We start from the raw sequence: 24,317 nt of genomic DNA on the forward strand, positions 1-24,317 counted from the left end.
ACTGTGGGGCTCAAACTTACAGCCCTGAGATCAAGAGTCGCATGCTCTACGGATTGAGTCAGCCAGGTGCCCCCCCGACCCCAAGATATTTTAGAACCAGCTTTTCTCGGTGTCAGATGTCCTCAAGCCCAACAATGACAATTTTCAGTAATTAATTGCCCCAAGCACAGTGATTTGATTATGCGGCATGGGGGGCATTTGGTGCACAGGTATTTCTTGTGCATCTGCTATGTGCACAGCATACGTTGTCCTCACTGGGCACTTGCCACAGGCTGCCTGGGACAGCCCGGAGCAGAGGAGGTGGGGAGGACAGGACTTGAAGAAGGTTGGAGGTTTCCTACGGGTTTCGGCACCCCTCGCCCAGGGCTCTGATTCTCCAAGGTAGCCTTTCTCTGTGAGTGATTTCCAGGGGGCATTGGTGTTTTATCACTTAACCTGTGCATTTTCAGAAAGCCTCAGGTGGTTGCAGAAGTTACCAGTTTTGTTTGGAACTCACAATTTTCTTGCTGGTAGCTTTGTGTAGGTGAGTCTGGGAGGGGGCGGGGGGCGTTGAATGCTATGGGACGCAGGGTCCTGGCAAGCTGCTGCCCTCACAGAGAACCCGGTGGGAAAGGCTGCACCAGCATCGTGGTTCCCACTGGTGTCCGCTGGGTTCCACAGAGACCCTTTCCCCAGCCGCCACCATCACTAGAAATGTCCTGGCTTGGGGTTGGGGGAAGGAAGGAGTGGAGCAGCCAGTTCTCTAAAGATCTCAGGTCCCCTTCAGGGGCTGCGGGGGAGACTAAAGATGAAACTGGCAGACGCCCACTGCTGCCAGGCTCTCCTTCATCCTGCACTGCAGGTGTTGAGACGCAAATGAGTTTCAAGGCAAAATCATCTAACTGCTTGTCAAGGGCTTCCAAGGACTACGACTGATGACAATAGAAGTTTTTTGGGGGAGCAGTGAGGCAGAATAATGTGTGTCTGGCTGGAGTGAATTGAAGCTGGTATTTTCTAAATACAGTTCAAGTAATTTCCTTCAAAAGTATGCATAAAAATTCATTTCTGTGAGTGTTCAAAAGAATTTTGATTATATGGTTCAAAGTTTGTCTAAAACTTTTGCTTAAAAATAATCTTTGGCAAGTCAAAAATGTTCATGTCTCCCTTTCTACCTTCCTTTCCTCGTTCTAATCCGTCTCCTCTAATTGTGATTTCTTGGTGTATCAGACTAGCTTTTTTTCTTTTTTTAAAGATTTTATTTATTTATCTGACAGAGAGAGACACAGCGAGAGAGAGGGAATACAAGCAGGGGGAGCGGGAGAGGGAGAAGCAGGCTTCCCGCCGAGCAGGGAGCCGGATGCGGGGCTTGATCCCAGGACCCTGGGATCATGACCCGAGCCGAAGGCAGAATCTTAATGACTGAGCCACCCAGGCGCCCCCAGACTAGCTTTTTTTCAAGTTATGTTAAATGTCTCTTAGTTGCCTCACCAGTTTCTAAATGACCACCGGGGAGTGAGTTAAGCCGTAGATGTGAAGGTTGTTTCTTCTTAGGGCATTTGCTTCGGTAAACATTCAGTCTTCCTCATTAGCACTTCAGAGTCTTCTGATGGGAACATGGAATGTCTCATTTTAGCAATATGTGTCATAACTCTGGCTGGTTGGCTGAAGTGGTTTAGATCGAAAATAATCAACAGAAATGGTATTCCGTTAAAGAAAACATTTGGTGAACAGGTAGAAGGGAAGTGTATTTCCAATGCACATTTTTGCCTAAATAGTATTTATTCAAATGTTTGCTTTTGGAATTTAGGGAAAGTTCCCTGTCCTCTTTATATGAAGATAATCCTAATAATTTCGTGTCACTGGAGGTGCTTTCATTACCATTTTGTTAAAGGATGTACAAGATGAAATTTGAGATTAACAAGAAAATGCTCCTTATTACTTTTGATGGTTGCCTAGTGCTGCATGTTTCTTAAATTTCCAAATGAACTTTTGTAGGGATGAGGGGAAATGCGTAGAAGGAATTCTGGAAATCTTCGACATGCTCTTGGCAACAACTTCAAGGTTCCGTGAGTTAAAACTCCAACACAAAGAGTATCTCTGTGTCAAGGCCATGGTCCTCCTCAACTCCAGTAAGTAGCCACACAGCTGGGCTGTGTTTTATGGGGGAGAGTTGCTGTTTCTAGAACTGGCATAGAATGAAGAACAGCACTGAACTTATTTTACTTAAGAAGGGGAAATGGCTTTCTTTCTGACTTCTGTTTCATTTTATAGGGATTTAAAGTGCAGTTAACTTTTGGTAACTTGAAAATAAATTATTCACTGACTGAATTTCTGGTAGTAATTTAAAAAGCGGCTCAAGCCACTTTGCTGGAAAAGAAAAAAAATGAACTTTAAAATACTTACTTTGCAGCCTTTGTTCATCGTTTATACAGGCATGGTTGACGTGCATTTATATTTACTGCTTTGCTTTTTCAGACTCATTCATTCATTGATTTCATTTATTCATCTGGTAAAGACATTGAAGATATAGTCCTGCCTTCCAGTAGTTCATAGTGTAGGGAGGAAGAGGGAGAAAACAAATCATTGAAAAGAATGATCAGTGGTCTAATAGAGTATGTACAGAGGACTGTGGGAAAGCAGCAGAGACGCTGGAGTGGTTGCAGAAGGAAACGGTGTTGGAGCGCGTCTTCAGGGATGGGCATACATTATGCAGACGGTGCGGGAGAAGAGCAGAGGGAGGTGCGCACGGTCGAGGAGGGCCGTGCCGTGCCAGAGATTACACTGCACACCTGGGCCGAGAACCACCCCTCAGGGCACCGAGCAGCCTAGAAGAGGTGCAGGCGGGGGAGTGTCATGGACAGATAGGTGTTCCATCAAGGTCACTCTGGCGCCCATGTGGAGGATTGGCTGGAGAGGGGAGAGACAGAGGCAGGGGCCCGGGACAGTGAGAGCCTGGACTGACTTGGTGCGCAGGACCAGGGAGGAAGGGCCGGACCCGAACGAAACACAGGGCTTGGAGGTGGGAAATGAGGGAGGTGTCGACGATACAAGTGAGTGTTGTAGCGTTGCTGCTCTTTTCTTATATATAAGTAATACCTGGTTGTTGTAAACATCCAAACAAGAGAGAAACATATAAGGGAGAAAAAAATCACCAGGATTCTCCCCTGTGCCTGGGCAAGATGACCACCATAACTTTGGTGACCAATCTTTAGCAGCTCTCTGTAGATAGATGGACAGACAGACAGCTCTTGATAGATACAGGTAGGTAGACAGGTAGATAGACACGGGTAGGTAGGTAGGTAGGTAGATATATGCACACACACATAGAGAGAGATACCCAGGCACACGCAGGCTTGTATGTGTCATTTTACATAAACGGTCTAGCAGCTTATGTTAGAAATTATAAAGACTTTGAAAGAGGCTTGCTTTGATCTCATTACTTGCTTGAACCTTCCACCCCAACACCAAGTAGCTAATCTTGCCGGAGGATAGACTTCATACCTTCTTCTATCTAATAATCTTATAAAATAATACCTCACCTTCAATATCCACAAAGATAAGCTTTCTCCTCCTCCCCCATTTAAAAATTGGGATACATAATATACAAATACTTCTCTGTGTCTTCCTTTTTTACTTTTCAAAATGCTGTGAAATACCTCCAGGTCAACTAGGAGAGATCTAACTCAGTCTTTTGAGTGAGGACATTGTCTAAATTGTTCAACCATTTCCTTATTGATGGACCTTTACTTAATCACAGGGTTGTTGTTGTTGTTTTTTTTTTTTGACATTATAAACATTGCTGCAATAAATACAATGGTGCTATTTTGTACACATTTCTAAGTTTCTATGTAGTGTTCACACTGTTCAGTTTACTGTCTACCTGGTATTTGGTCCAGCTGCTATCCCCAGTGTTAATTACTTTGCTTAGCTATTTACTCTTGTTGGTTGATTTCTTTTGAAATGATATGTATATGCAAGTTTTAATCCTCAACTGATGACTTACAGCTAACTTCATTTGGACATCGTATGGGGCTTTACTACGTAGATTTTATCCAACCTTAGAACTTTCATGTTAGAAACAATAGGAATCTGTGGGATCGTATCATGCTACTTTATTTTAAATCAGACAGAGCAGCAGTTCCTGAGGCTAAAACTCAGTGCAGATCCTGTGGCCACATTTTGGGACCAGTTGACCTCTCCTTCTGTAGCCTATACTTTTCTGCGTGTCTAACACCCCCATGTACTCTTGGACATTGGCACTAGATTTGATGAAGGGGAAAGGGAAACAGTGCTTCTCAAGCTATTTGTGGTGAAGGATCAGGTCTCTCTTTTTTAATTTCCAAATTATTATAGACAGTTACTTTTATAAAATATAATAAAAATAAATTACTAGAAAAAATGAAGTAAAAGTGCAAAATACAAGTGCTAGTTTTTTGTTATTACATTAAATTGATTTAAAATTACTCTGTCAATTGCTGTAAGAGTTTCCCAGTGTCTACCCTCAATCCCTACTTATCTCTGTGGACTGGTACATACCGCACTTTGAGTAGCCCTGGTATAGAGCATGGAGATAGATGGCTGGGTCTGGGGTAAGTCTTGACGGAGGGGTGAGGGTGGAACGAAGAAGGCATCTGAAGGTCATGAGAGGTACAGAGACCCTGTAGACAGCCTTTGGGTACTGCCCCGTTGGGTTTTAATCTGGCCCTACCTGCCTGGCAGGACATTTTCCTTAGACCCCGTGCACTCTCGACCCCAGCTCAGGAAAACAATTTGTGAATAGAAATGGTCAATTGTTGAGCAAATGAAAATTGTAGGGAAAGCCAAGAAGATTTGTAAATGCTCTGGGACTTCTGGCACCTTCTTGATATTTGTTCCCATTCACCTTTTACAACATAATACAAGGGCCGAGCTTACTTCAGTGATTAAAGTGATGTCCCACTGAGACATTTGAGAGTGATCATGGAAGAAAATCAACTTTTCCTGGTCTCTTTGAACCCCCCTACAGACCTTACTTCACATGTGTGCTGCCATTTCTGCCTCTCTTCAGGGGGCATTTGCTTGAAAAGTGCATTCCCACCTTGGCCTTGGAGGATCATCAAGTGCTGGGTTATGGGGCTTCTCTTACTTTCAGAAATAATTTGGAACTCTTTTCTGCACGGCTAAGTGCTCCTTGGAAAGCCATTTGCTTCTTGTTACAACACTTGCAGTATAAAGCCTTCTGTTTGGCAAGGCTCCTTACCGTCAGTTTAGCCTCCGAGACATCATATTGTGTTGTGAAAGCTAGAAGCATCATCTGTGCAAATGGGAGAGACTAAGGCTACGGCGTTCCTCCTGCAGCATCTGACAGAACTGCCCGTAGTAAGAGAATTACAGAGGGTGAGTCAGGCCTGTGAGCTAATTACCACTTGTGGTGGCAAATTGAGTAGAATTTGTTTACAGTAAATCTCCATTTAGGAAATCTTCTTTTAACAAAGGTCCTTTCTCACTTGGTAGTCATAACAGTTGTCAAATGGGTTTAGGAAAATGGGATTCTGTTTCTATTGGAAAATTTCCCCTGTCAGGAGAGAGGGGTCTTTTCTGTGCTAGGTTTTAGACATTTGAAGATGTGGGCATTTGTTGTTGTTGTTGTTCTGGATTATTTATAGCATTACATTAAAAATAGGGACAGAATCTACTTTCCCACCTTAAAGAAAAAAAGAAAAACTAGAGAATGTACAAAATAGACATTGGACATTGGACAACAAACCACACAGGACAGCCCCAAGAGAAGGGACACAAAATGAACCCTTTGATCATCCAGTTTACTACGTAGAACCAACTTCCAGGTTCCATAGGGAGAGGTAAGCCAAATAGACACCGGTGGTCTCTCTGCACTGGGAAGACAGAGTTGTGAATTTGGGGAGGCCAACGCAGCTGGGATTTGCAGGGGAGGAGACTACTGGTGACGGAAGAGCTGGACGCAGAGGCTTTGCGGATCTGTAGCAGATGCCCTTCAAGTCTTCAGCTGAGCACTAATCTCATGCTTATAAAGATACTTAACCAAGGACGGCAAAAGAGCCATCAGAAAGGAGCAGGCAGAATAATCCCTAGCATTCACACAGGGCCAGGAATAGTTCATGTTCTCACAGCCAGAGGAAAAACCTTGTAATATACTGGACACTGGGTGTAGTGCCCAGAAAGTAATTGTGTTGGTAGTGAGGTAAACTTAGCCCTAGACTAAAGGCTGCTCTGGTCCTACCAAACGTAACTTAAAAGCAAGCCTGAAGGATCAAACTCATTGTCAAGTAACTTAACTACATCACAGAACAAAGTTCAAGAATATTTAAAAGAATACAAGAGGGCGCCTGGGTGGCTCAGTTGGTTAAGCGACTGCCTTCGGCTCAGGTCATGATCCTGGAGTCCCTGGATCGAGTCCCGCATCGGGCTCCCTGCTCGGCAGGGAGTCTGCTTCTCCCTCTCCCGCTCCCCCCTCTTGTGCTCTCTCTCTCTCTCTCACTCTCTCTCAAATAAATAATAAAATCTTTAAAAAAAAAAAAAAAAAGAATACAAGAATATCCAGTACCCAACCAGGTAAAACTTGCAATGTCTTATAACCAATCAAAAGTTAGCAAGCATGTGGAGAAGCAGAAAACATTGACCTATAATGAGGAGAAAAACCAATAAATTAGAAAAGACCCCCAAATGATACAGATGATAGAACTAGTATATAAGAACATTAAAACAATAGTAACAATACTTACTCTAACTACTTTCCGTTAAGTCTAAGAGGTAGAGGAAAGCATGAGCTGATTTAGGGGAGACCTGGAAAATATGAAACGTGCACAAACTGAAATTCAAAATATGAAAATTCTGTCTCCATGGGGTTTATATCTGTCTTATAAGGTGGAAGAGGGACAGTAAAATATCCTTGTGGGTTGCAGCTAAAGCAAAAGTTTGCAGGAAATTTATAGCCCTCGAGGCCCATATTAGAATAAAAGTAAGGTCTCAAATTAATGACTTTAGCTTCCAACCTTAAGAAAACTAGGAAAAGAAGAGCAAATGAAACCCCAAGTAAGCAGAAGAAAAGAAATGATAAAGATTAGGGTGGAAATCAATGGAACAGAAAAATGGGGAACAATAGAAATCAAGGAAACCAAAAGCTGATTTTTTTGAGAAAAATAAAACTGATAAGCCTCTAGGTAAACTAGTCAGAATAAAGGAAGACACACATTATTAATATCAGGTTACATTACTATTCTGAAGATATTAAAAGGAATAAGGAGGTCATACCATGAACAACTATGCCAATACATTTGAATACTTAGGTGAAATGGAAAAATTCCTTGAAAGACTAAATTACTGAAGCTCACTCAGGAAGAAATTTAAAAATCCTGAATAGCCATATATTTATTAAAGAAATTGAATTTGCAGTTAAAAATCTTCCCACAAAGAAAACTCCAGGCCCAGATGGTTTTTCTGGGAGAATGCTACCAAACATTTAAGGAATAAATAACCATTTTTTTACTTTTCTTAAGTTTATTAGTTTTATTTTTAAATTTTAATTCCAGTATAGTTACATACAGTGTTATATTAGTTTCAGGTGTACAATATAGTGATTCAACACTTCTATACATTACTCAGTGCTCATCAGGACAAGTGCACTCCTTAATTCCCCATCACCTATTTCTCCCATTCCCTCACCCACCTCCCCTCTGGTGGCCATCAGGTGTCTATAGTTAAGAGTCTGTTTCTTGGTTTCTCTTTTTCCTTCGTTCATTTGTTATGTTAACTTCCACATGTAAATGAAATCATATAGTATTCGTCTTTCTGACTTACTTCGCTTAGCATTATACTTTCTAGCTCCATCTATGTTGGTTGAAATGGCAAGCTTTCATTCTTTTTTATGGCTGAGTAATATTCCATTGTATATGTATACCACACCTTCTTTATCCATTCATCTTTCAGTGGATATGTGGACTGCTTCCATAATTTGGTTATTGTAAATAATGCTGCAATAAACATAGAGGTGCTTGTATCCCTTTGAATTAGTGTTTTTGTATTCTTTGGGTAAATATTCAGTAGTGTAATTACCAGACTGTAGGGTAGTTCTATTTTTAAACTTTTGAGGAACCTCCATACTGTAGTCTACAGTGGTTGCCCAGTTTGCATTGCCACCAGCAGTGCAAGAGGGTTCCTTTTTCTCCACATCCTCGCCAACACTTACTGTTTCTTATGTTGTTGATTTTAGCCATTCTGACAGGTGTGAGGTGATACCTCATTATAGTTTTGATTTGCATTTCCCTGATGATTAGTGATGATGAGCATCTTTTCATGTGTCTAGGTATCTATCTTCCTTGGAAAAATGTCTGCTCATGTCTTCTGCCTATTTTTAAATTAGATGATCTGTTTTTTTGTGTGTTGAGTTGTGTAAGTTCTTTATATATTTTGGGTATTAAACCTTTGTCAGATACGTCATTTGTAAATATCTTCCCCACTCAGTAGGTTGCCTTTTAGTTTTGTTGATTGTTTCCTTTGCTGTGCAAAAGGTTTTTATTTTGATGTAGTCCCAATAGTTTTTTTTGCTTTTGTTTCCATTGCCTCGGGAGACATATTTAGACAGATGTTGCTATAGCCAATGTCAGAGAAGTTACTGCCTGTGCTCTCTTCTAGGATTTTTATGGTTTCATGTTTCACATTTAGTTCTTTAACCCATTTTGAGTTTATTTTTGTGTATGGTATAAGGAAGTGGTCCAGTTTCATTCTTTTGTGTGTCATTGTCCAGTTCTCCCAGAACTATTTGTTGAAGAGACTTCTTCCCATTGAATACTTATTCCGCCTTTGTCAAAGATTAATTGGCTGTATAATTGTGGGTTTATTTCTGGGTTTTCTATTCTGTTCCACTGATCTGTGTGTCTGTTTTTATGCCAGTACTATACTGTTTTGATTACTACAGTTTCATAATATAACTTAAAGTCTAGAATTGTGATACTTCCAGTTTTGTTTTTCTTTTTCAAGATTGCTTTGACTATTTGGGATCTTTTGTGGATTGTTTGTTCTACTTTTGTGAAAAATGCTGTTGATATGTTGATAGGGATTGCATTAAATCTGTAGATTGCTTTGGGTAGTATAGACTTTTTTAAAAAAGATTTATTTATTTGAGAGAGAGAGGGAGAGAACATGCATGCGGGTGGAGGGGCAGTGGGAGAGAGAGAATCTCAAGCAGACTCCCTGCTGAGTACAGAGCCTGACACAGGGCTCGATCCTACTACCCTGAAATCATGACCCAAGCCGAAATTAAGAGTCGGTTGCCCACCTGACTGAACCACCCAGGCACCCCTGGGTAGTATAGACTTTTTAACAATTCTTCCAATCCATGAACATGGAATGTCTTTCCATGGAATTTCTTTGTGTTGTCTTCAATTTCTTTCATCAGTGTTTTATAGTTTTCAAAGTCCAGGTCTTTCACCTCTCTGACTAAATTTATTCCTAGATATTTTATTATTTGTGGTACAATTATAAATGGGATTGTTCTCTTAATTTCTCCTTCTGCTTCATTATTGGTGTATAGAAATACAACAGATTTCTGTACGTTAATTTTGCATCCTGTGACTTTACTGAATTCATTGATCAATTCTAGTAGATTTTTGGTAGCATCTTTAGGGTTTTCTGTATATAGCATCATGTCATTTGCAAGTAGTGAAAGTTTTATTCCTTCCTCACCAATTTGGATGCCTTTTATTACTTTTTCTTGTCTGATTGCTGTGGCTAGGACTTCCAGTACTATGTTGAATAAAAGTGGTGAGAATGGACATCCTTGTCATGTTCTGACCTTATGGGAAAATCTCTCAGATTTCCTCCATTAAGGATGATGTTAGCTATGGGTTTTTCATATAAGGCCCTTATTATGTTGAGATATGTTCCCTCTAAACCTACTTTGTTGAGGGTTTTTTTGTGAATGATGTTGTACTTTGTCCAGTGCTTTTTCTGCATCTACTGAAATGATCATATGGTTTTTTGTTTTTTTTTAAAGATTTTATTTATTTATTTGACAGAGAGACACAGCAAGAGAGGGAACACAAGCAGGGAGAATGGGAGAGGGAGAAGCAGGCCTCCCGCGGAGCAGGGAGCCCGATGCGGGGCTCGATCCCAGGACTCTGGGATCATGACCTGAGTCGAAGGCAGACGCTTAACGACTGAGCCACCCAGGCACCCCGATCATACGGTTTTTATCCTTTCTCTTATTGATGTGGTGCATCATGTTGATTGTTTTGTGAATATTGAACCACTTCGTATCCTAGGAATAAATCTCCTTGATCATGGCAAATGATTTTTTTTAATGTATTGTTGGATTCAGTTTGCTAGTATTTTGATGAGGATTTTTGCATTTTGTTGGGGATTTTTACATTTATGTTCATCTGAGATATTCACCCGTAGTTCTCTTTTTTTGTAAAGTCTTTATCTGGTTTGGGTATCAGGGTAATGCTTATAGAATGAATTTGGAAGTTCTCCTTCCTCTTCTATTTTCTTGGAATAGTTTGAGAAGAATAGGTATTAAATCTTTTAAAAATGTTTGATAGAATTTGCCTGTGAAGCTTTCTGGTCCTGGACTTTTGTTTGTTGGGAGTTTTTGGATTACTGATTTAATTTCATTGCTGGTAATCAGTCTGTTCAAATTTTATATTTCTTCTTGCTTCAGTTTTGGTAGATTATATGTTTCTAGGAATTTATTCATTTCTTCTAGGTTGTCTAATTTGTTGGCATATAACTTTTCATAATGTTCTCTTATAATTGTGTTTCTGTGATGTCAGTTGTTATTTCTTCTCTTTCATTTGTGATTTTGGTTATTTGAGTCCTCTCTCCTTTTTGATGAGTCTGACTAGAGTTTTATCAGTTTTACTGATTTTTTTTTCAGAGAACCAGCTGCTGGTTTCATTGATTTGATCTATTGTTTTCTTTTGTTTTTAGTTTCGGTATCATTTAATTCTGCTCTAATCTTTATTATTTCCTTCCTTCTGCTAATTTGGCGTTTTCTTTGTTGTTCTTTTTCTAGCTCCTTTAGGTGTAAGGTTAGGTTGTTTCTTTGAGATTTTTCTTGTTTCTTGAGGTACACCTATTTTGCTATAAACTTTCATTTTAGAACTGCTTTTGCTGAATCCCAAAGATTTTAGATCATTGTGTTTTCATTTTCATTTGTACCCATGTAATTTTTGATTTCTTCTTTGATTTCATGGTTGACTTGTTCATTGCTTAGTAACATGTTATTTAACCTCCATGAAATTTACACATACTTTTGCAGAAAATTGAAGAGCAGAAAATACTTTCCAATTCATTCTACGAAGCCAGCATTACTCTGATAGTAAACCCAGACCAATATATTGAAAGGAGAAGACAACAGACCAGTATCTCTCATGCACATAGATGCTAAATTTTGTATAATTTTGTAAGAATTTTTGCATCTCTCAAAAAATTTTAGCAAATGTAATCCAAAAAGATATTATGAACAAGTGGAATTTCCCCAGGAATATAAGGTTTCTTTAACATTTGAAAATCAATCAAAATAATTTACCATATCAACAGATGCTGAGAAAGCATTTGACAAAATCTTATACCCATTCCTGCTAAAAACTCTAAACAAACTATGAATACAGGGAAACTCTCTCAACCTGATAAAGGGTATTTATGAAAAACTTACAGCTAATATTATACTTAATCATAATCAGGAACAAGGCAAGTATATGTTCATTCTCACTAATTCTTTTCAACATTTTACTAGAAATTCTACCCCATGCAATAGGCAAGACAAGAGATTAACAGGCATCCAGATTGGAAAGGTGGAAGTAAAACTCTATTTGAAAACATGCTAATTGATGTAGATAATCCCAAGGCATCTACAAAAAATGAGTTTAGTAAGGTTGTAGGATAAAAGGACAATATATAAAAGTCAATTGTATTACTACATGGCAGCAATGAACAAATGATAATTGAAATTAATATCAATACTATTTATAATAGCATTAGAATGATAAAACTAGGGATAAATTTGACAAAAGGTGTGAGACTGAAAATTCAAAACATTTCTGAGAGAAATTCTAAATAAATGGAGAGAGATGTTAATGAGCTAGAAGATTCAGTATTGGTAAGATCTCAGTCCTCCCTCAAAATGATCTTTAGATTCAATTTGATCCCAGTAAAAATCTCAGGCTTTTTTGGGAAGAAATTGACAAACAGATTCTTGAATTCATAGGGAAATATAATGAACCTAGAACAGCCAAAACAACTTTGAAAAAGAACTAAGTTGGAGGACTTCTACTACTGGACTTCAAGATTGATTCTAAAGCCATAATAATCAAAACAACATGTATTGACATAAAGATAGATCGCTGGAACAGGATAGAGTCCAGAAATAGACCTATACAACAAGCAATTTTAACGAAGTGTCAAGGTAGTGGGGAAAGAATGATCTTTTCACTAAATGGTGCTTAAACTAAAATAGGCAAATGATTATTCAAATGGATATATCATCAAAGAAGATATAGTGATGGCAAATAATTACATGAAATGCTGCTAAAATTATTCATCAGAGAAATCCAAAGTAGAACACAGTGAGAAACCACAATGAGAAACCATACCCAATAGATTAGCTAAAATTAGAAAGACTGATCATATCAAGGGTTTGGGAGAATGTGGAGTAATGGGAACTCTCATACACTACTGGGTTGGGGGAGATATAAATTGGTATTCCTTTTTTGGGCGGTACTTTAAAAACTAATTAGCATTTTCTTAAATGTTAAGTGTAAACCTGCCAGGTGACTCATTCGTTCCACTTCTTGGTATTTACTGAAGAGAGATGAAGGCATATGTTCATACAAAAACCTGTACACAGATGTTCATAGCAACTCTATTTGTAATAGCCCCAAAATGGTAACAAACCAAATGACCAGCAACAGGTGAGAGGATAAGCAAACTGTGATATACCCACAGAGCAGATACTGCTCAGCAATAAAAAGCACTGAACTACCGATAGATACATGCAACATTATGAATCTTAATGGTGCTGAATAAAAGAAGACAAAAAAGCATACATACTATAAGACCTCATTTGTATAAAATTTTGGAAATAGGGAACTATAGTAGCAACAGATCTGTAGTTGCCAGGGGATGGGATGGCTGTTGGGAGAGACGGAGGCATAGATTACTAAGGGACATGAGGGAACTTTCAGGGGTGATGAATGTGTTCATTATCTTGATTGCACTTATGGTTTTACTGGTATAAGTGTGCGTGCGTGTGTGTGTGTGTATACACAAATACATATCAAAGCTAATCAAATCGTACACATTAAATATGTGTAGGTTATTGTATGTCCGTTATGCCTCAACAAATCTGCAAACAATATAATGAAAACAAAACAGAAAAAGAAGGATGAAGAGAGCAAAGATTGCAGCCTGAGTGGAAAGGACATACTGTCCAGCAGGGACCATATCCAGCACAGGGTGGAGGCCTTGGGGCTGAGGGTCACGAGAAGAAATATGGAGGAGGTTTCTTAAAGTCAAAAGGCTGTGGATGTTCTCTGTCCCGTATTGAGAGAGCAGAGTCTCTGAGAGCTGCTACTTCAGCTGGTAGCTTCTCTTGCTGTGCTAGGTAAGCATTGGGCTGTCTGGAGACAGTCTCCTCAGTAGGTTGGCCTCCTGTTTTCCTGCGTAAGCGATGAGCTCAAGTTGGAATTATGGCATCAGTTAGGTCTGCATGGTATCAGCATGCTAGGTGGCCAGCTCAGGGTTTGTTAGTAGTTATATGTATATGTATGTGTATGTATGTATGTATGTATAAACTTTTATATAGGTATTAATAAATATAAATATATATATTTATGTATATACATAAACAATTTTTTTTTACAGCCAAGATAGTGTTTTTTACAGAACTAGGAGGCATAATTAATATACAGTAAATTGTACCTGTTTAAAGCATACAATTTTGTGCCTTTGGACATATATATATATATATATATATATGCCCCTGAAAGCATCACCACAATCAAGATAGTGAACGCATCTGTCACACTCAAAAGTTTCCTTGTGCCTCTTCATAATTTCCACCTTCTTCACTTCCTCCCCCTATCCAATCCTGTGCAATCTCCAGTAGAATTTGTCACTATAGATTAGTTTGCATTTTATAAAATTTTATATAAATGTAATTTAAAGTGACCAATCATTTAGATTTGCCTGGGACTGAGGAGCTTCCCAGGATGCAGGATCCTCAGTCAAGCTAACAGGTGTGTGATGGTATATTATTGTGGTTTATTGGTATTTTCGTAATGACTAATGATGTGCATTTTTTTCATATTCTTGTTTGTGATCTGTATATCTTCTTTGGGGAAATATCTGTTGAAATCACCCATTTTTAATGGGATATTTTTTTATTGAGGTACAGTTGACATAAAATAGTAATATTAGTTTCAGGTGTAGGTAGTTACTTTTTTTTATTTAAAAAAGATTTTATTTATTTGAGAGAGGGAGAGAGAGTGCATGAGCAGGGGGAGGGGCAGAGGGAGAAGCAGACTCCCCACTGAGCAAGGAGCCCAATGTGGGGCTAGATCCCAAGACTCCGGGATCATGACCTGAGCCGAAGGCAGGTGCCCCGGTAGTTACATTTTAAATAGCTGCATACTTCTGGGTTATTTATCTCTTCTAATAGTGTGTACGATATGGAACGAATATTAACTTTATTATCCAATTTCTTTTTTCTTTTTTTTTTTTAAAGATTTTATTTATTTATTTGACAGAGAGACACAGCGAGAGAGGGAACACAAGCAGGGGGAGTGGGAGAGGGAGAAGCAGGCTTCCCGCCAAGCAGGAGCCCCGATGCGGGGCTCGATCCCAGGAACCTGGGATCATGACCTGAGCCGAAGGCAGACGCTTAACGACTGAGCCACCCAGGTGCCCCTATTATCCAATTTCAATTCAGTAAATATTTATTTAGCTTCAGGTGTGTGCTGGTGACTTCTAAATGATAAAAATGTCAAAGTGAACTAGGTAACATGCTTTTGGTCTCGAATAGGGATATATACTGGAACAGTCAATCGGGTCTGGTCCCCTTGCTAGACTTGAGTAGCAGAAAAGCACCGTCCTTGCTGTGGGGAGAGATAGGGAAAGGACATCCCCGGTTAAATTTCTCTCTCAGCATATCCTCTTCCACCACGCATGTATAGGATGTGGGGGGTTCTTGGAATTACGTTATTATACTCAGCCTTTGATGAGGCTCCTAAAACTCAGAGATCACAGAAAACATTGCGTTTGACAACCTGTTACAGTGCTTGCTAAAGTGTTTCAGAACTCAGAGGTATTGTACAAGTGTTGTAGTTGATACAACAACATATCCAAATTAAGAGTAGTGGGACCAGCCATCTTGTCACCCAGAAATCTGAAAAAACTGAGTAAGTCTTGGGTTGGATAGAATTAAAGGGTACTGAATCTAGGATATGGAGTGGGATCAATCTGTAGATAGTCTTTAAAAATATTTAAAATTAGGAATAGGTCTGTTTAAACAATTTTAAGGCTTAAAAAGGATCAAACTTTCTGTTCCATGAAAGAAATGGAGGTTTAGAACCAGGCAATCCTCTTTGACATTAAGATGATCGACATGTCAATTCAAGCCCTGGTTCACTCTGAGTTTTTGGGAGAGTTCCTGTGAAGAGGGTGGGTGGAAGGCAGAGGCACAAAAGGACACAGAGAAGGATGCTGAAGAGGCAAGACAGGGGCTTTTCTGTTGATCGAGAACATGGGGGCAGAGCATTGTGAACATGGGCCTGCTGGTTTCATATCATGGGTGCTTCCCAGACACCAGCCTGTTCTTATGGTGCTGGGGTAGGAGATGGTGATAAAGGGATGGCTCACAGCTAGAGGTTCCTTTCCTTAAAGCAAATAAACAAACACAACATATGCCTCCTAAAAGCCAGGCATTTCTCCTTTGGTTAGTATTCTGGGGTTTTTATTAAACACTTTAGATTTTCTGATTTATTTCCCTTCAGTATATCTTCATCCTTTGAACATAGGATGTGGCAGATCTTGGGGGCTTTTCCCCCACCCCCACCATGTGCTGCTCAGAATGTCATCAGGTGGGTTAGTGACAGGGACACACAGCTGTTCCCAGGTGATAAAGAGGAGAGGAGATTATGTCTTTGTTTTTATTTTACTTTCTTTGGTATGTGTGGGGGCATGGTGCCAAGATCTTGCCTTTTATGTTGTATTTCTTTAGTTTCATGAAAAGTAATTTAATTTTTGTTCTGGAATGAATCCTCACTAATGTTTTTACTTTTGGCGGGTAGAGGAGATTGATTTTTTGTTTCCTGTGTCTGGGCAGTGAGCATCCTAGAGGCAGGGGCTTTGTGTCCTGTCTCCTGCTTCTGCCAGAGCCTGATACTTAGCAATTACTCTGTAAATACGTGTTTGGTGAGCCCGAGGGTGTGTGAATGCCCAAAGTACAGGCATGGCACTGCTGACCAAAGAGGCAGCAAAATGGGTATTTTTCAGCCCAGTTCCTTCCCGGGATGGTTTTATATAGGTTAATCTTTTTGCATATAAAAGCATTTCCCATATCTAAAATTGATGCAGCCCTTCCAAAACTTCAGTGACTCCTGTCCCCAAACTCCCTGTTAGTGATTGACAGTGATGGTCCTGCATAGAGCTGGCTGCCCCCACAGCCTGTAGAAGACCCAGGGCTTGCCCTTGGCAATGACTACTCCTTTATGAAGAGGAATTCACGTAGTATACCATTTACCCATTTAAAATATACAATTCAGTGGATTTTAGTGTATTCATAGACTTATGCACCCATTATCACAACCAATTTTAGAACATTTTCGTCACCCCAGAAGAAAACTTGTACTCATTAGCCATCATTACCTAATTTCTGTCTCCCCCTTACTCTTGGGCAGCCACTAATCTCCTTCCTGTCTGTATAGATTTGCCTATTCTGGACAGGTCCAGTAAATGGAATCATACAAAATGTGGTTCTTTGTAACTGGCTTCTTTCACTTAGCGTCAGGTTTTCAAGGTTCATCCATGTTGTAGTATGAATCAGTATTTTGTTCTTTTTTATGGCTGAGTAATATTCTGCTGTATACCGTATTTTTCTATCCATTTCTTCGTTAATGGACACTTGGTTTGTTTCCACTTTTAGGCTATCCTGAGTAATGTTGCTATGCACATTTGTATACTAGCTGAGGATTTATTTTTATATTTTCACTTTATCACTTTGGACCGACACAAGTACCAGTACACAGTTTTAACTCCTTTTGGAATCCAAAAACATATGACAGTAGAAATCCATGGAGCACACATCATGTAGCAGAACAGACTGAAACATGCATATTCATCATTTCCATTATGATGGTGTGATTGGCTAAAACAATGCAAAAATCTGAACCTATGTAAATTTAGCCTAATTCTTGCATTTGTGGGTATTTACTCCATGCTAGTCATTGGACTAGGTAATGAGGATATAATGGACAGGGTCTGTACTCTCAAAGTGCTTCTGTCGAGTGTCTCTGAGGAGTGGGAGGGTGGCCATGGGGTGTGTACAAGGGAATCCAGGATGTGAGACAACATGGTGCCCTCCGCTTGAGGGTGCACTGGGCACCATTAGAGCTCCAGAGAACCCAAAATAGACTTAAGGTAGGATGGTAGGGAGGTCAGGGAAGCTTCTAGAAGGAAGTTCACAACCAGGCTGGGATCTAAAGGAGGAGTGGATGTAGATAAGAGAAGGGAGGGTGGAAAGGAGGAGGAGGAGGGGGAGAGAGAGTTCTTAAGTAGAAAGCTCAGCGTGTTGTATGCGTCATGTGCTCTGGAGTTGAAAGTAAGGTTCAAGGTGAGGTGTGGTGGGAAATGAGGATGAAAAGAGCAGAGGGAGGCCTGGTACCCTTGAGAGCTGCACCAGATGGTTTGGACTCGGGCCCAAGAGCTGGGAAGGGAGCCACGTGAGCAGGTCTGCATTTTGGCCACGGCAGGTGGGGGGGTGGTACACGGGGCCAACAGTGGTGTTATTTCCCCTGCAGTGGGAGAACAGGTTACCTGCTGTGGGGTTCGGTGGGAGTTTTGAGGATGTTGGGTGGTGGCCAGGAAGAGTCACTGTGGAGAACGAGGTGAGCAGGTGGGTTAGAGAAGCAGTTGTGGGCTCTTGTAAGAAGCTGACTATTTTTGGGCGCCTGGGTGGCTCAGTTGGTTAAGCGACTGCCTTCGGCTCAGGTCATGGTCCTGGAGTCCCGGGATCGAGTCCCACATCGGGCTCCCTGCTCGGCAGGGAGTCTGCTTCTCCCTCTGCCCTCTTCCTTCTCATGCTCTCTGTCTCTCATTCTCTCTCTCTCAAATAAATAAATAGAATCTTAAAAAAAAAAAAAAAAGCTGACTATTTTTAAGTCTGCGTCATCAGACATTGCGGAGGGACATGCCCCCAGGGATGTGGTGAAACACGACACTTGCATAATTGTGCTTCAGGATGTCCCTTGCCTCATCTGAACTGTACTGAACTGACTTAACTGAACTGCAAATGCCAATAAAAATAGAGAACAAAAGTTGCCCAGATGGGCAGTGGATGTGGATGACGGTGTGTCGGTCCTCGTGATCATTATAGCCCACAGCCGGCAGCCCCCCTGAGGATTTCACAGAGTTGCCCTTTATACTTACTTTGAAATGGAAAGCCTAGTAGAGAAGCTGATTATTTCCCTGCTTCCAGCATTGAAGGAATTTGGATTGGTGGTGGGGGGTGGGGGCAAGAAGATCTACTGGAGCTGTTCATTTACAAATATTGGGAGGCTACAGTATCTCTGATCCTAGAGTCCGGGGAATTAAACACAGAGCAGGGCCGGGCAGGATAAGGGAAGCAGTCTCCCTCCTACAGCGGTTTTGGGAACTTCGGGAGACATGTGCCTGCAAGCTTTGCTCAATGAGGAGCTGGGCTGGAAGAGCTAGGAAACTGGTCTGGGGGCAGAGAGCTAGAGGTGGTCTTACTGCCCCAGCAAGGTGCCACCAGAGGTGTGATGGCCCGGGCCTGGCCGCAGGTCCAGTCAGGCTGTCTGCACGTGGCACACACGAGGGGGGGGCCCGGGCAGGCTGCATGGCAGTGGTCCTTAGTTTATGCTTGTTAAAATCCCCTTAGATGAGGGGCCCTCCTGGCGGCTGAGGGTAGAATTGATCGCACTTTCTGACCATCTCTGTATGGGTGTTTGTTGCCGCAGCTGAGAAGCAGCAGGTAATGGCCTCAGGCCACTGGATAGTTTTACTGCTAGGACAGGCCTCAGCTGTGGGCCGGGCGGTGTTCTGAGAGACCAGTTCGCAGGCCCGCGTTCAGCCAGGCTTGGCGACGGGGCTGGCCCTTGAGGGAAGGACATCACGGGCCGGGGATTTCACCACACATGCAGATGTCAGAACAACCCAGATCCATTTGGCCCCCCTCCTGGAGAACGGAGCCATGCTTACCGGCTGGGCACCTGACTTCCATTTCCTTCCCTCCGAGCGGTGACCCGTGGCTGTTGTTCTTTGTCCAGGTATGTACCCTTTAGCTGCGGCAACCCCGGAGGCTGAGAGCAGCCGGAAGCTGACCCACTTGCTGAACGCAGTGACCGACGCTCTGGTCTGGGTGATTGCCGAGAGCGGGATTCCCTCCCAGCAGCGGCCCGTGCGCCTGGCTAACCTCCTGATGCTCCTTTCTCATGTCAGACACGCCAGGTACAATCCCGGGGGGGGGGCCGCTCCGCTGGATGTGTGGGGGGGGGCGTGCGGGGTGCACGTGCCCTGCGAAGGCCGAAGTGCTTTGGGGAAAGTGTTTGCAAGTTTGAGAGTGATAAGGTAGAATTTTTACCTCTAAAGGAGAATAAACCCTGAAAGGGAACGGGGTGGGGGGGGGTTCTTCATCAGTGCATGCACCTGTGGCCAAAGATCAGCATAGTGGGCACTGAATGGATGTCATGTGCCATCGTATAGGATTTTTATGGCATTCCTCATCTGTTTTTTAGTTGCTGGGGTTTGGGCTTGTTTATGGAATTCTAAAAGGGGCCGTTTCTCCCCTCATGTGAATGGCCACCCCTCCTTGCCCCGCCAACCACTCTGAGGTCATTTTCTTGAGGAGGCTAAACTCAGCTTCTCTAGATCAACTCCTGAGGCTAGTGATCTGGGGACGTACACAAAGCCTGCCCCAGGAGTGGGTCCTTTCTTGCGATAGCATCAGGACGTTAGGAATGAGACCTGAGAGAACCGGGGAGGCCCACAGGTTTTGGCAGGTAGGGCTGTGAGTAGTGTATTCAGGGACCGTCAGTCGTGTGCGCTGATGAAGGGGGCTGGGTGTAGCACGACAGCTCTGTGCTGGGATAGAGATGCTCGGTGCTTGATGGCTCCCAGGATGAGGGTGGCCCTGCCCTGGGGTTGGCAGAGGGGAGTGAGGATGGAAAGTAATTGCTACCCAAGGAGGAGGAAAGTCTGGAGGCTGTGGGGGACAGTATTCACCTCAGGAATTATAACAAGGAGGAGGAAACGAAAATAGCCTCTGCCTTGTTTCCTCCTGAATGATTATTGACACACAACCATTTGCAGAACAGATTCAGTCCACTCTCATTAGTCACAGAGTCTGTATTTCCAAATTTGACTACCTTTTTTTTTTTTTTTTAAGATTTTTATTTATTTACTTGGCAGAGAGAGAGCACAAGCAGGGGGAGTGGCAGAGGGAGAGGGAGAAGCAGACTCCCCGCTGAGCAGGGAGCCTGATGTGGGGCTTGATCCCAGGAACCTGAGATCATGACCTGAGCCGAAGGCAGACACTTAACCGACTGAGTCACCAGGTGCCCCACAAATCTGACTACTTATAAAAACTTATTTGTACCCCCTGGATCCATACTTAGTGGCTTTTCTGTGGTCCTTCAAGGACAGGCTCAGGGTGGCAAAAAATTTGAGTTGCCACACTTACATTCCCAACTGAGGTCAAGCGAGGGGACACTTGTGTTCTTGTTTCGGCTCTCATACTATAAAGAAATGCCCTTTGTGTGGTCTAGTTAGTGCCATGTTTTGCATTTTTGTGCTTTTTGTTGGCGAGTTCGCTGTCTATAAATGGCCCCCAAGCATAGTGCTGAATAAAGTGCTGTCAGTGTTCCTAAGAGCAAGCAGGCTGTGATGTGCCTTATGGAGAAAATATGCGTGTCGGGTTAGCTTTGTTCATGCGTGAGCTGCGCTAACATCGGCTGTGAGTTAAATGTTAATGAAGCAACAATTTATGTTAAATAAGGTGTCTTTAAACAAAAACACAGGTACACGAAGGTTATGTATTAACTGGATGATGAAAATGTGACCAGAGCCTCTCGGGAACCTAACCCTGCTTTTCCCCCAGAAGCAACGTATTTGCTAATTCAGTGTTGGCAGCGACTTTGTAGAACACAACTACTGTGCACAATGAGAATTAACTGCACTCTGCCAGGTGCTGTCGGGCCACTGTGGGTGGGTGATGGGACACTAAGGTGCTTGCTTGCCCTTAAGTGTAGATGACCGAAGGAGCCAGACGCAAGAACCCTAGAAGAAATGTCTGGGGCAAGGCCAGGGGGTGGACGGTAGACTGGCTTTATTGGGGAGAGTTGGAGAAGATTTTAGGGTTCCCATGGCTGCCTCCCAGGAAGGACTCTCGGCATCTTTTTGTCCCCATAGTAACAAGGGCATGGAACACCTGCTTAACATGAAATGCAAGAACGTGGTCCCAGTCTACGACCTGCTGCTGGAGATGCTGAATGCACACACGCTTCGCGGGTACAAGTCCTCGCTCACCGGGGCCGAGTGCAGCCCAGCAGAGGAGAGTAAGCACAGGGAGGGCTCCCAGAAGCCCCTGTCTCAGTGATGCCCAGTCCAAGGCGAAGAGGCCACAGAGGAGGTCAGAGGCTGAAGTGTGAACTCCAGTGCAAACCGTGAGCTCCATCCGGGAGTGGGCAGGCTTCACCGTCTTGCTCGTGTGTGGTCCCTCATTTGGTTATGGCAGGCCCAGTCGAGTACCGTCCTTCGCCCGACCTCCCCACTTGCCAAGAGTCAGGGTGAGAAAGCTGCAGTGTTCCTTGTTACCAGGGGGCATGTTCGAATGTGGACTTTACCTCTTACTCGGCCTCATAGGATCTCAGTGTGGTCCCTTTCTTTCTTTCCATCTCCCTTCCACCCCTCTGGAAAACATGTTAAAGGTTTGGGAATGAATGGTGGAAATCCGCTGTGGAAGGTTTGTAGAGTAGAGAGGGAAGAGGATGGGGCCCTTATAGGAAGTGGACTAACCTTTATTGTGCAACGTAACCTGCCCTCAGATAGACCTCCATTTGCTCTCTTCAGGGCCACTTGATGGTAGGATGGAAAACCATGACAACGAACGAACTAGTTCCACACACCTACCTCACAGGCCTGTGAGGACTGAGGTCATGTATCGCTCTTACTGTTGAAGGCCAGAGGGATTGTGATCTGGGGAGCCAGGGGTCAGGCTGGGAGGTGAGCCATGCCCTTCCCCCAGACCTTGCTGCCATCTCCATAGAGGTTCATTCCTCTTGATTTGCATTCATAGAGCCTGCTGATTATTTGGGGGTGCATTTATGTTTGTGATCACTTTTATGGAGGATTGTGGGGATTTAAATCTCTCTGCCCCTTCCTTAAAACTCTCTTGTCCCACAGAGCCCAGCCCAGTGTGTGCTGGAGAAAGGCCCAGCGTTTGCAGGAACGGGTTTCTCCTGTGGGTTTGGGTCACAGCCACGTTGCTTCCCTGGGGCAGCCAGGGAACCACCCGCCACATCAGCCATCCACGGACAGGGATACGTCGGGCTGTATGTGCAAGGCATGCTGTTCCATGGAAAGATGAAGGGCTACTGACACACCTGTGTGTCAGGTTCAGGGCCAGACTGTGTAGACTTGGTGAGCATATCACCTGAGCAAGACCTGGTTTGTGAACCCTACTTAAAAAAAAAAAAAAAAAAAAAAAAAAGATTTAGAGATATTTATAGCAAGAAAGAATTCTTTTACACCCTCGGGCTCTTTTAAACTATTTTCTTATCAGAACATTTATATGGCGAGCTGGGTGAAATAGAAACTTCGTAGAAGAATATTTGTCCCTATTCCAAGTGGAACATAAATAGGACAAGATGATAAAGCACCTCTGGAATTACAATTTTAACTCACTTTTAAAAAATTGAAATCTTCAGGAATATAGTGAATGCATAAATGAGTTACATCTATACCTTGGCAGTGAGCAGTTAAACAATCATGTTTGATTTTTGTGATGATGATTTAAAAAATTACCTTGTGATAGATTAAACTCATTCTCTTTTAGAAAATGGGTTTACTTTGGCTAGCACATTCGGTATTTACTAAGTCATCAGGAAGATTAAATTCGATGGTTTCTGCTAGGGAGTCCTTGAATAATTCTTAATTTTGATATTGGTGCAGTTTTACTGAAGGTTGAGCGGAGCCATTTCAGAAACACTCAGACACAGACCTGGAGAGCACACGTTGTCTGTATTCTGAGGTGGTCAGAAATCATTCCTAGTGGCTCAGTGTGGCGGCCTAGGTGAGATTCGGTGCAGAACACAGGAGTTGTATTTTACAGGAACCAGGGAACATCCAGAAGGTCAATTTCCTTTCTTTCTGGCCAGTCTAGAGCCCGTCCCCCCGCCCCAAACAGAAGATACAAGGCTGGAGAACAGGAAGTGGGAGGCAAAGGAGGCAGTCTTGACCAATTATTTGCTGATGAAATTCTCTTCACTGTACTTAGAAAGGAGACTACCGGAGTAAAAAACAAAACCAGAATGAAGTCTAAGCCATTGCTACAGTAGAATGTAGTGACTGGCAGTATTCTAGGTTAGATTTTGATGTCCAAGGTAGAAACCAGAGTGGTCTCAGGTGTCGAAGCAGCTTTCTGCGCCAAATCTCGTGCTTGCCTGGATTGTGAGCTTGTGAACTCTTCCAGGGCCCAGTGCTCATTTCCTAGTTATTCCTGTATGCTTCTTGAGGCTGCTTGCTTCCCTGCATTTGGACTTACCCCACGAGGGGGCTGTAATACATTTCTTCTTGGCTCAGACTGCCATAGGGGTATGCTGGGGGCCAGGGGGCGGGATAGAGGTTAGTCCAGCCCCGGGGCACCTCCTTGGGGCAAGGCTGTCTCTTAGAACTGGGGTCTGGGCCAAGTGGGCAGTTGAGATAACATGGTTGCTCTGTAGCTACAAGGTGTTCTTCCTTTTGTTTTGAATATTCTAGGGCCCTTTCCCCCTCGCAGATGGGAGTGTTTTGAATCTCTGGGCCCATCTGTTCCAAACGTGTCCTCTAAAGCTGACACTAATGTGTAGTCAGTCTGCTGTTTTTTTTTT

The 24,317-nt window shown here is 42.6% G+C and overlaps 1 protein-coding gene across 8 annotated transcripts in view; it reads left to right on the forward strand.

Moving 5' to 3' along the window:
* The window catches only part of ESR2 (estrogen receptor 2), a 76,521-nt gene that overhangs the window by 45,202 nt on the left and 7,002 nt on the right, over nt 1-24,317 (forward strand). For 5 of the 8 annotated variants that reach the window (XR_014148427.1, XR_014148428.1, XR_014148426.1 and 2 more), the window contains exons 7-9: nt 1,975-2,108; nt 19,500-19,680; nt 21,640-21,859. Coding sequence is in view for 3 of the 8 variants with exons in the window: in XM_081830401.1 (XP_081686527.1) it covers nt 1,975-2,108; nt 19,500-19,680; nt 21,640-21,826 (502 nt within the window). In the remaining 5 variants the exon portion in view is untranslated. Of the gene's footprint in view, nt 1-1,974; nt 2,109-19,499; nt 19,681-21,639; nt 22,017-22,299; nt 22,453-24,317 lie in introns of those variants that run through there. The other 3 variants (XR_014148425.1, XM_081830399.1, XR_014148424.1) reach the window with 3 other exon arrangements.

Source organism: Leptonychotes weddellii, chromosome 9 (assembly GCF_054177405.1).
Source record: "Leptonychotes weddellii isolate Sample4059 chromosome 9, ASM5417740v2, whole genome shotgun sequence".
NCBI classification, from domain to species: domain Eukaryota; kingdom Metazoa; phylum Chordata; class Mammalia; order Carnivora; family Phocidae; genus Leptonychotes; species Leptonychotes weddellii.